The sequence below is a fragment of the Muscardinus avellanarius genome, assembly GCF_963383645.1.
Source record: "Muscardinus avellanarius genome assembly, chromosome: 13".
Taxonomy (NCBI): domain Eukaryota; kingdom Metazoa; phylum Chordata; class Mammalia; order Rodentia; family Gliridae; genus Muscardinus; species Muscardinus avellanarius.
This window is the reverse complement of record NC_137799.1, coordinates 98129958-98142086: the sequence shown is the minus strand read 5'-3', so window position 1 is coordinate 98142086 and position 12129 is coordinate 98129958. Positions and strand designations below refer to the sequence as shown.

The following is a 12129-nucleotide window of genomic DNA, read 5'->3' as shown; positions in this document are numbered from 1 at the left end:
TTCAAAATTAAAAACGAAAAGCAGCTGGGGTTGTAGCGCAGAGGTAGGATGGCCACCATGGCCGGCTCCGCTCGGCCCCCTTTAAGTTTCTATTTTGAAATTCGGTCTCACTAAATTGCTAAGAGTGTAAGTTGCAGAGGCTGACAACCCACCAGTCTCCCGAGCACGGAGCTCGCAGGTGCGCCCCTCTGTGCCCAGCTCTGAGAGTAACATTTTAAACATGACCCCAACAATACTGTAGATCCTCGAAAAACAAGTAGCACTAGAGAAGTCAAAGTCCTGACATCGTATGTGGCAGACACGAGACCCGCTACTACTCACCAGTGAACCCGCGGAGCGCGCTGCACGGGGCGCTCACGTGCGCCAGGCACGCGGGAGGCTGAGCGGAGGGTCACGGAGCCCGGAGTCCAAGGCCAGCGGCGCGACACAGTGAGACCCCATCTCAGGGACCGTGCGTGGCCCGAGACAGATGCTCTACTCCTGCTACTCCTCCAAGAGAGGGAGGACAGCCTTCCTTAAACCACGGGAGATGTTCCTTTGCTGCCCTCGGCGTGCCCTTAGCCCCCCTCTGGTACACCGGAGTGTGAGGTCATCCCTCGCACGGACAGTTACCTACAGGTGTCAGCCTTTTCTCCTGTTGCATGAGGAGGACCGTGGAACCCGCCATCTCCTTTGGAAAGTTCTGTGGTCCCTACCACGTAGCAGGCGTGCCCCTCGGGGACAGACGACAGACGTCCTGTCTGCATTCACACAACCCGACACTCTACAGTGCGCTGACCCCAGCAAGCGCCCTGGGTGCACCCTGCATGTCGTTATCTTATTGTTTTTCTCCTTATTGTGAGTTCTCTATTATTGACTTGCAGTGCTGAGGATTGAATCCCGGGCCCGAGTGTGCCAGGCAGGCAGGAGCCCTCAGCCTCTGGCTAGTCTTTTAAACGTAGAACGTAGAACCCCTACTGGACAGGAGTCTCCATAACAGTCCAGCTTCACATCGCGTCTCTATTTTATTTGACTTCATATTATGTCTCTTTTATAGTTTGCCTTCACATCGCGTCTCTATTAAAGTTGGGCTCTTTGATTCATTTGATCCAGTCTAGGCTGTGAAAGGCTTTTAGATCCTGACCCCCGTTCAGTATTTGAGCCCTGGTTCTTTCATGGATGAGTTGCTTTGGGCTTCACCCAGCCACTAACAAAAGACTGGAGAGAAAGGCCCAGGGCAGAGAGGAGCGTGGCCGCGCTCTTCTCTAGAAGCCAGGAATTCCGGGAAGAAACGTGGTCAGGGTGGCCTACAGGACAGAGGGTGGCTTCTGCCTTTGTGAAACATGAAAATACACGAAATTTAACAGATCAAACGCCAGGCCTTGACTCAAAGCGGGCAGCTGGGAAGCCTACAGCCCCTGGAGCGGATGGTGAACTCCTCCTGCCCCCGATCTGTGTGTGGGGGTGGAGCGTGGCACTGATGGACAGCGGGCGACCACGCACCTCCTCTGTGGCTCGCGAGTCCTTCTCCCACCCGAGGGCCAGGTGGAGACAGGGACTTGGCGAGGAGTCCCCCATGGCAGAGCTGTGCCTTCCCAGAGGGACCAGCGGACACCACGTGACCATGCTCCATCACGAGGACCAAGGAGGTCCTTGGACAAATGGTCGGGAACAATCTTATCCCCTATTTACTTGGGAGATGTTGTTTTTCTGCACTTTTAGAATTTCTATATTCGTGGCCAAAGACAGGAGATCTGTCATTAGTGACTCTTGTTTTGTGGCACGGGAGATTGAACCCAGAGCCGCGCACATACTGGGGAAAAACACTCCATGACCAACTATATCCCCAGCCCATGAACAAAACTTTTTTAAGGAGACACAATCAGCTGGGTGTGGTGGCCCACGCCTGTAACCTCGGTACGTGGGAGGCCGAGACAGTAAGATCACAGGTTCAAAGACAACCGCAGCAGCTTAGCAAGGCGCTCAGCAACTTGAGGGGCCTTGTTTCAAAATAAGGAATAAAACGGGGCTGGGGATGCAGCTCGGAGGTAGGGCTCCCCTCGGCTCAAAGTCCAGCACCAAAGAAACCCCCCCAAAAAATATCAAGTCATTATTATGTACACTCAGATAGGCACGTGTTGGCCTGTGTGTTCTTTGAAAGACTGGGAACTAAATGAAAAGGGAATTCAGCTTAACTCAGTTATGCTCCAGAACTGTTAAGATTCACAACAACCTAGACGTGCCCGCATCCTTACTGTCCCCTCTTGGAAAAGAGCCTTTCATCCAATAAACTGGGTCAGTGACTCAGCTGTCCGCACCCAGCGTCAGACTTGAAAGCGATGACTCAGGAGAGCCCAGTACCCGGCAACCTGGTGTTTCCTACTTCAAAACTTACAGAGAAAACTTCATTTTCGAAGGAAAACCATAGACTGGTGAATAGGTTGGAAATTAGCCTCGAGTACAGGCAAATGTGCTGTTGCTTTTTTCCCCTCTCTTTGGGAGGTTTCTCAACTTGGTACAGCCTGAAAAGCCAAGTATTTGCTGAACTTGAGGACTTCCGTTTTTTTTTTTTAATTTGGGGCGGGAAACGGCTCCACATAAGTCAAATCTACACACCGGTACCCCTTTACGTTTTCTACCAAATCAAGCACGACGGAGCGGAGCTGCGTTTGTCACCAATCCTTTATTGACACTGGCAACTTACACACTTCCCAAGAGAACAACAGAAATAACGTCCCGTACGCGGAGCCTTTGCGTGGACTGACTGCACACGAGGCAGGGGGAGAACGTCATCTAAGCTTCGCATAATGTCTGCACACAAAGACACCGGACGGACAGACAGGTGCACATTACAGTGAATGACATCACAGGCCCGGCGAGGCCCAGCAGAGTACAAAACGCACTGGTGGACGGAGCGGCCCGGGCCACCTACCCCGAGTCTGAGGCAGAGATGGGCCGCGAGGCTATGAGTCTCTTAAGCGAGACAGCCTCTGCCGATAAGTCTGCCATCCCTCGCTTCAGATACAGGCTCTCTGCATCGGCAGCCTTGCAGCCCTCGTCTTTCAGGCCCGCCACTCCAGTCTTGAACCCGTTCTGCACCTTGCTGTGCAGTTCTCTGGGGTGCCAGTGTTCCGCTTTGAGGGACCAATCCTGAATGTTCGTCACCTGCACCGCGAAGGGCGTGAGGGAGGCGCGGACCAGCCCCGGCGCGCTGCGCTTTTCCAGTTCGAAACGTCTCTTGGAGGCCACGCTGCCCGGCGAGGACAGCGTCTGCGTGGCGTCGAGGTCCTGATCGAAGGCTTCCACCTTGATCTGCATGGCTTTGGCTTTGATCCGCAGCTTGTGCGGCAGGGCAGAGGAACTCCCCTCGGGAACCTTCACCACCATGGCGTGCAGGCGCTTCGGCTCCACCGGGGAGTGCATGGGGCCCTTGGGCACCTGCTGCTCGTCCTCCCCGTCCGACGCCTTGCCCACGACACCGTCCTCTGTCTCTGAGCTTCTGGGAGAGTTACTGGAAGACCTGCTGGCCTGCAGGAGCGGGGGCGAGTGTGCGTAGCCGGGGAAGGCGCCGCCCACGTAGCTGTGGTAGATGGAGGCGGCGTAGGCGCCCTGCTCCTCCCTGGGCTCCCTGGCGAAGCTCTCCAGCTCCACCGGCTCCTGCTTGATGAGCGGGAGCTTGCTCTCGGGGCTCCTGCAGCCGCCCTGCCCGGGGCTGTCCCGCGCGTGCTCGGCGGAGGACAGCTCGGAGGCGTCGGACAGGGAGCTCAGGGGCGAGTGCTTGATGACCGAGACGCAGCCGCCGGCCCCGACGGCGGGCTCGGGCTCGTCCACGAAGGCGCTCACGGCGGGCTTGGAGGCCGGGTAGTCTTGGAAGTACACGGCCGTGGAGCTGCTGAGCTTCTGTATCTCCTGGGCGTAGGCCGTGGAGCTGATCAAGCCAAACTTCAACTTGAGGGACAGCAGTTCGGCTTTCAGAGTGGCGTTCTCTTCCCCCAGCGCAATGAGCTTGTTCTCCAGGACCAGGTCGTTCAGCCGCCGCTTCTCCCGGGACCTCTTGGCCGCCTCGTTGTTCTTCCGCCTCTTCTCCCAGTACATGGCATCCTTCTTCTCGTCGGGGATGAACTCCCGCTTCCGGCGGCACGCCGCGGCCTTGCCCTTGCCCAGGCCGCCGTCGCCGAGGAGCGCGTCCTCGCCCGCGCCCAGGTCCTCGGCCGCCTCGGCGCCCAGCACCGCCGCCCTGTCGGCCGCGCCCGGGGCGTCCAGGGATGCCTGCTCCTGCTTCAGGCTCTGCATCTTCCTCAGCTGCATCAGAATCCGCCTCCCGCTCTACGCAGCACAGAACAAATTATTTTCCCAGTACTCTCAATTGCCGGAGAAACCGCGGCTCGGAATCCATCCGCAGGCTTCCTTGTTCCACGGGCCGGGATGAAGCCGTCGAGCTCCGCCTGTGGAGGGAGCAGGGCCCGTCCCAGTATCTGCAACACACAAAAAGGAACCGTTACTCACTTGAACAAAACTGCTGCCACGGACGGACAGGGAGCGCCACTGCGCATTTATTTATTTTGAGGTGCTGTGGCTGGAAGCCAGGGGCCGTCTACACTCCCAGACCTATTTTATATTTTATTTTGAAACGAGGTCTCACTAAGTAGCTGAGGCTGGCTTTGAACCTGCACGATCTTCCTGTCTCACCCTCCCAAGTACTAGGATTACAGATGTGGGCTCCACCGCCTGGCTCTGTTCTTTATTTGGAAACAGGGTCTCACTGAGTTGCTGAGAGCCTCACTCAGTAGCTGAGGCTGGCTTTGAACCTGTGCGATCCTCCTGTCTCCGCCTCCCAAGCGCGGGGATCACAAGCGTGCGCTGCCACGCCCGGCTGAGTTGTTGGTCTGAATCCACATCTTCCTGTGTACGTGGACCTGCCGGTCACATCCCCTCCTGCCTGGTGGGCTTGTGGTCCAGTGAATTCCAAGGGGTGGCCCGCCAGACCCAAAGAGTTTTGCTTCAGAAGCAGCTACAACGGGGTGCAGTGGTGCACGCCTGTCACCCCAGTGCTTGGGAGGCTGAGAGAAGAGGCCAGCACAGCAACACAGGTTTGAGGCCAGCCTCCGCAACTTAGTGAGATCCTGTCCAAAATAAAAACTAAGAAGAGCTGGGGGCGTAGCTCAGAGGTGTAATAGCCCGGGCTCAAGCCCAGCACCATCAGACAGAGGAGAGCAAAAGCGTGTGTGCTCGTGAGATTAGAAATGTTCCTTTCTTCAAGCTGGTGTAGCGAACGCTCAGTCTGAAGCATCCGAAACCTTCTGCGGGTCCTGAAGACCCTGTCCCAGTAGGTTTTAGATAGAAGCTTTGGGCTGAAAGGAACGTCACTGGTTTTTAAGTGTGGTGCCCTTGTGGAACGTAAAACTACTACCGAGAGAATATAATTATGGAACTTCTTCCAGGTTTACTAACTAGCTTCAAATAAAGAGAATTATCAACCAGTTTGCTCTCTCCTGGGTGAAATACTTCTAATATGAATGGCCTGATGTTGGGGGGTTGTGCGTGTGTGTGTCCGCGCACACCCAGGCCTCCAGAGTACACAGCACTGAGCACCCACAGGCGGCCCGGCATCCGCTCTGCACGCCGCACCCCGCCAGCCTCACCGGGCGCCGGGGCTGCGTTTCTGGCCACGGGTCTCCGCCCAGCTTCCCGGGCGGTGAGGCTTTTCACGAAGCAGTCTGCAGAGCGCGCTCCGCCTGGCCGTCACAAGTCTCTCTTGCCGAGGCGGAGTCTGTGCTGACTGCCCAAGTTTAATTTTATCAATTGAAAAGCCGCTAGCTCCTCTGGGCTTCCCCAATATGCACAGAAGGCATGACGTAATAATTTCAAGATCATAAGGATGAAATGGGGTGTGGTGGCGCATCGTGTAACTCCAGGACTTGGCAGGCTGAGGCAGGAGGACCACAGGTTTGAGGACAGCCTCCGCAAGTAGTGAGACTCTCATCAACCTAGCAAGACCCTCTTTCAAGGTCAAAAATAAAAAGAAGGGCTAGGGGTATACCTCGGAGGTAGAACACCCCTGGGTTCAATCCTAGGTACCCCCCCACAAAGTAATAATAATAAAATAAAAATAAGGCCTCCTGCCATGCTCTGTCCGTTACAGTGAGACAACACAGTCCAGGAAACAGTGAGTCCTAGCTCAGGCTGTGACTACTAACAGCAGGTTTCTGTTTGGGGGCGTCCCTGTCTCACCGGGGTGCCTGGCGGGTGCCTGTCTCTGAGCTATACCCCTAGCCCTAATCTACTTCTTATGTCTGAGACTGAGGCTAAGCTGCCACGGCTGGCTTTGCGCCTGCGACCCTCCCGTCTCAGCCCCATTTCGTCTCCTCCAACCTGATGCACCCACTGCTGCTCTGGCGCTCCTGCCCCTCACTGCCTCTACAGCGAATCGGGGCACCGAACATGGGCTCGGGATGTTTCCTGTAGTGCCATCTGCAATATCTGTGGGATGGCGGCGTTTGCGCGCTGTGCGCCGTGGGGAGGGACACACGGCAGGTATCCGCTTCCTGTCTCGTGTCCCACTGCGCTGCAAGGGGCTTCAGGGTGCAAACTGAAGCGCACTTGGACCCTCTAGCAACAAACCGAAGCTATCAGACACTCGACACTGAGCGATGTCACCCGTTCCTTCACCACAGACGGCAAGTGTCACAACCAAAACGCTTTTCAGATGGATTTTCATTCAATACGGTTGAACTCTGACGGAGCCACCTGACTCAGGGACAGTTTCTCCTCCTCATCGCTTGGTTTATCAACACAAATGGAGGCCTGAGCTAGGCTGGGGCGGGGAGTGAGAAGAGGACACAGCAGACCCCCAGAGCCCACACGCTGCAGGAGCACGCAGAGCCAGGTGCAGCTGAAGGCGACTGCTGAAGGCCGTGTACACACACCATGTACACAGGCGATCGCTGACACCACCTCGGTGCCGTGCGTCCAGGTGGGGAAGGGCTGGAACGTGCCGAGAGCAGTGTGTGTGGTTGTAGCTCTGACCACCCTCGACCTCACTGCTGTGTCCTTACCACGCACAAATAAAAGTACGCTTTCAAAAACGAACGGGGTAGCCGGGCGTGGTGGCGCACACTTGTAATCCCTGCGCTTGGGAGGCTGAGACAAGAGGATCGCACAGGTTCGAAGCCAGCCTCAGCTATTTAGTGATGCTCTCAGCAACTTAGTGAGACCCTGTTTCCAAATAAAATATAAAATAGGTCTGGGAGTATAGCCCGGAGGTAGAAAAGCCCCTGGGTTCCACCCCCAGTACCACCAAAAAAACCCCAAAAGAACGGGGTACGTGCTCAGGGTCCTACCAACTCAGGGCGTCCTGGGAGCAGAAGCACCGACAGCGGCACCCAGCCCGGACCCGCTTCCTCTCGGTAGCCTTCCCAACCTCCACTTTCAGATGAGCAAAGGAAGCCGTGGTGGGGGCCGCCTGGGGCCACGGGGCTCTCCAGCAGGACCGCTGGATCCTGGCCCAGGCCCCCCACACACAGCCAGGCTGCTTCCCTGCCCTCGGAGGCACGCCCGCCCAGTGGCCGGGCCCACAGGCGCGGTCCTGAGCCGTCGAGGCCTGCAGAGCCGCTGGCCACCTCCCGCGCAGCCGGCCACAGCCCGGCCTCCTTCCAGGAGTGGAGAGAGCGTCCTCTTCGTGCTCCTGTCTCTGCTCACACTTTCATCTCCTGGAGCCTATCTAGGTTAAAATGGAAGAAAAGAAATAGAACCATGGCACTGTCACCGGCGATTTATGTCTTTAATCAAGTCAGGCGTGGTGGCACACGCGTGTCACCAGGACTCAGAGGCTGCGGCAGGAGGATCACAGCTCTATCTAGACCGGGCTCGGCCATGCGGCGAGGCCCTGTTCAAAACAAGTAAAACAGGGCTGGGAGTGCAGCTCAGAGGTAGAAGGCCCGGTTCAATCCCAGGCCAAAAAAGAAAAGGAAAAGGAAAAGGGAAGGCGAGGAGGAGTGCGTGAGCGGCAGTTCTCAACACGGGAGAGGTGTGCCTCTGACCCTCTAATGCCGTAGAGGGAGAGGCTAAGAGACAGGGGGCGGAGGAGGCCGGGCAGCACCAGGAGCAGACGCGGCCCTGCCTGCGCCCCTTAACCTTCCAGGCGGCCAGGGGCGCCCAGGGCTTCTCCAAACGCCGCTGTTTGTGCTCGCCCAGAGACCTTATTTCAAATCCCAATATTTTCCTGTATGATTAATTTACCAATGACTTCATCTGTGCGTCATCTTTTCAAACCCACAGTTGGTGCCGGGTACATTAGTCACTGCTTATGTTTCTGTTTTGGTGAATAACTGACACTAAATGCCAATTCCATGATGTTGCGCACTCAGCAACATTGACTTCATTATACCCATTACATGATATGGCTGTTTCTTAAAAACACAAAGAAAAGAGAGAAACTGAGTCGTGGGAGTCATTGCTTGCTAGCTGGCATAGTTTTTCATACCTAAGGTAAAGATTCCCTACTGCCTGATAGCTTTTCATCTTATAATTTATCACTGTTGATACAACAGGAGTTGCTTTTTTGCTTTTTGTTTTTCTGTTTATACTAAGGATTGAATCCAGGACCATTTTGCCTCTGTGCTACACCCTCAGTCCTTTTTATGTTTTATTTTTTATTTCGTAATAGAGCCACACTAAGTTGCTGAGGCTGACCTCAAAGCTGGAGTCCTCCTATCTCAGCCTCCCAAGCACTGAGATTACAGGTGCGTGCCTCTACAGCCAGCGGGAGTTGCATTTCATAAGCCCCAATTTTTAAAACTTATTTAGGTCAAGCAACCTAAATGTTGCTTTTAATTAAACGTAAAACAGGATTCAGAACACACTCTAAACAAATACAACCTCACATTTACCCAAGGAGCTACTGGTGATAGAACCGTGTCTCTAGTCCCCACCCCGTCTCCCTCAGAAGTGATTTTGACAGTTCAAACTCTGTAAGAACAGAAAAGAATGAGCTTTTTTTTTTAAATAACTAAAATCTTACTGGCAGTTTAGACCTTAAAACCCACTTGGGAAGTTTTTTTTACTAATCATCTCCGTAAAGGGTAAGTTTTGCTACAAATTGGTCCTATTATAATTATTATTATTATTATTAGCCAGGTGTGGTGGCGCACGCTTGTAATCCCAGCATTCGGGAGGCTGAGACGGGAGGATCGCGGTTCGTGGACAGCCTCCGCCACTTAGTGAGGCCCTCTGCAACTCAGTGAGACCCTGTTACAAAAATGAAGAATAAAAAAATAGGGCAGGGGATGAAGCTTGGAGGCCAAATGCCCCTGGGTTCCATCCCCAAACCCACACACACACAATAAATAAATAAATAAATAAATATATATATATATATATAGTTATTTTTTGGGGGGTGGGAGGGTGCTGGCGATGGAACCCAGGGGCATTCTACCTCCGATCTACAACCCCAACCCTATTTTTTATTCTTGATTTTGAAACAGAGTCTCACTGAGCGGCAGAGGGCCTCACTAAGTAGCTAAGGCTGTCTGCACACTGCGATCCTCCGGTCTCAGCCTCCTAAATGCTGGGATTACAAGCGTGCGCCACCACACCCGGCTCTTTATTTTTTTTACTTTGAAACAGGGTCTCACTAAGTTGAGGGTGTCACTGAACTGCAGAGGCTCTGCTCACACTCTCAGCCTCCCAAGTGCTAGGATGACATGCACGTGCCCCCGCACTAGGTCCATCGTGTATTTTGACGAACTAATATACTTATTTACTTACAGGGGCATCTACCTGTGAGCTATACCCCCAGCCCTATTTTTTATTCTTTATTTTGAAATAGGGTCTCCCTATGTTGCTGAGGCAGGCCATGAACCTGTGATCCTCCTGTCTCAGCCTCCCCAGTACTAGAATTACGAGCTTGTATTTTATTTTTTTAAAATCCTGTCAATGAAAGATGAAATATAATCTGATGTGCTTAATGATTTGAAAAGATTTTTTTACAGACATACCTTATTTTTCCTGTTTTTTTCCTCTCTCTCTCTCTCTTGTATTGTTTACTCTCTCACATGTTAACATAGATAACAGTTTTTCAAAAGAGTTTCCAAGGTAAACCGTGCTGTGTTAAACTGTAAACCAAATCTCCAGCGAGTTAGGCAGCTGCTGGTTTTAGGTACAGTGCCATCTTCATTAAAAACTAAATCAAAAAGCCCACCACGTCAGGCTCTTCCAACTGTTAATGTGCGATACTAGCAAAATGTTAACCTACATTTTCTTACTGCGGACAGAATCTAGGGCATCTGCATTAATGAAATGCTTTACTTTCTACGGGTTAAAAAAAAAAAAACTAGTGTCTAAAAGCAAGATAAAATAATCAAAGAATTCACGTGAGAAACCAGAGGAGGAGGGTGAAAACACTCTGAAAAGGGGATTTTTCTAATCGCGACAGCTGAAAACGAAGAGGCTGTGTCCACTGAGGAAGCCACGCTGGCCTACACGTCCAGCTAAGGCCGCACACCCACACGACAGCTCTGTCTCGTGAGCAGAAGTTACGGCGGGGTGTGCTCCAGCCAGACCAGGGAGCACTGCCGCAGAGAAGCCCGCTCGCACTCCGCCAGCGCCTGTTCTATCAGTCACAAACTGACCTACTTTTTTCTATTTGGGAACATCTGTAAATAAATGTGTCCAGAGCGGATCCAGTTTACCATAAATGAAAACATTTCAAGTTCAACAAAGGACGGCTTGAAAATGAGTTCCCAACTCAAGTATGATGACAAGATTGCATCTCTTTAGGGCCCTGATGCAACCCGGCGACTGAAACACGAAACAGTGTGACTCGACATTCTGCATCCGCGGCCACCGTAACCTCACGCACAGTGAGATTACTCTAAGGACTGCAGGGAGTGATCAACTTCGCGGCTCGAGGAACAGTGCCGGTACCCACAGAGCGGGAGGAACGGGGTACGGAGGACGGCTCTGTAATCATCCGTGGAAACTTCAAAACAGGGACTGCTCGTATTCTTGAAACATGTGAAAAATAACCGATCAACCCACAACTCCTCTGACACCTTAAGGGACGCTGCCCGTGGCAGCGCGGCTGGGCTGTGTGGAGGGCCGCGGTCAGTGTGCACGGTGCTGACGAGAGCGGCCGGCCGGGCGCCCGGACACTCCAGCTGGCGTCTGAACTTCTGGTTCTCTCCCGATCAGCAGGTGACCGCAAAGGTGATGTTTTTTATCACTGCCTTATGGACAGAGTGGGGCTTTAAAATATGTTTATTTTTAGGGTTTCTTTGGAGGCTGTTAAGGCTTACCATCCCTAGACAGGTAAGAAAAGACACAAGTTCTGATAACTAAAGGCTTGTAAGTATCACCGGTTCCGATGAAACTGGGTCCTCCAAGCACAGATTGTAAAGGACGGCATCTGGTAGACCCCCACTAAACTGAAAAAACAAGCTTATATTCTCAAATTAAAGTCACATGAGAAAACCTAACTACAGGGAAGGTATCTGCAAAGAAATACGAGCGAGAACTGGGGGTGGCGGTCATAAAAATTCATTTTGAAACTGAGTAACTCTTATGTAATGTCCGTGATCAAAGGTCAATGTCTTCACCATTCTCACACAACCAGTCCATTCTGGACTCAAATCAACGCAAACATAATTTAGAAAAATAACAGGATGCCAAACAATGTGTTAATCTAGTGAAATGCAGGCATACCTTTCAAAAACAAGAGATGGACAGCAGAGGAAATTTCAATGACATTGTTTCTGTTGCACTGAGTGACTCCCAAGTGTGCGCATTCCTCCATACAAATTAAAAATAAACAACCTTCCACAACATCAATGCCATCTGGAGTACAATGGAAATAATGAAGTACGTGTGATTTTTAACTCGGGTAAAAATAAAGTCCAGGCACGATGACTCCGCCTTTTCCATCCCGGCTTCAATCGCGCTCCATCTCGGCACTGACTCTAATGACCACTGCAAGGTCAGCTAGGAGAGTCCAGGTGAGTCAGCCGCCCGGGGGCTGGCTCTCCGCTCCGCTCCGCGTGGGAAAGGGCCTCACAGAAGGCTGGGTTTTCGAGTCGCTGCTTTACCGTGCGGTTATAATTGCACCTCGGCGAGGTGAGCGGAGCGCAGGAAAGGGCGCCCGCACCCACTCTCACT

At 52.9% G+C, this 12129-nt stretch overlaps 1 protein-coding gene across 1 annotated transcript; it reads right to left on the bottom strand.

The window, feature by feature from the left end:
* Positions 1-2907: 2907 nt before the first annotated feature.
* Positions 2908-4287, bottom strand: NFIL3 (nuclear factor, interleukin 3 regulated; the record flags this gene model as incomplete). The annotated part of the gene is made up of 1 exon (XM_080709529.1): positions 2908-4287. The coding sequence occupies one exon, from the start codon at positions 4285-4287 to the stop codon at positions 2908-2910; it is 1380 nt and encodes a 459-aa protein (XP_080565655.1).
* Between the last annotated feature and the right edge of the window lie 7842 nt (positions 4288-12129).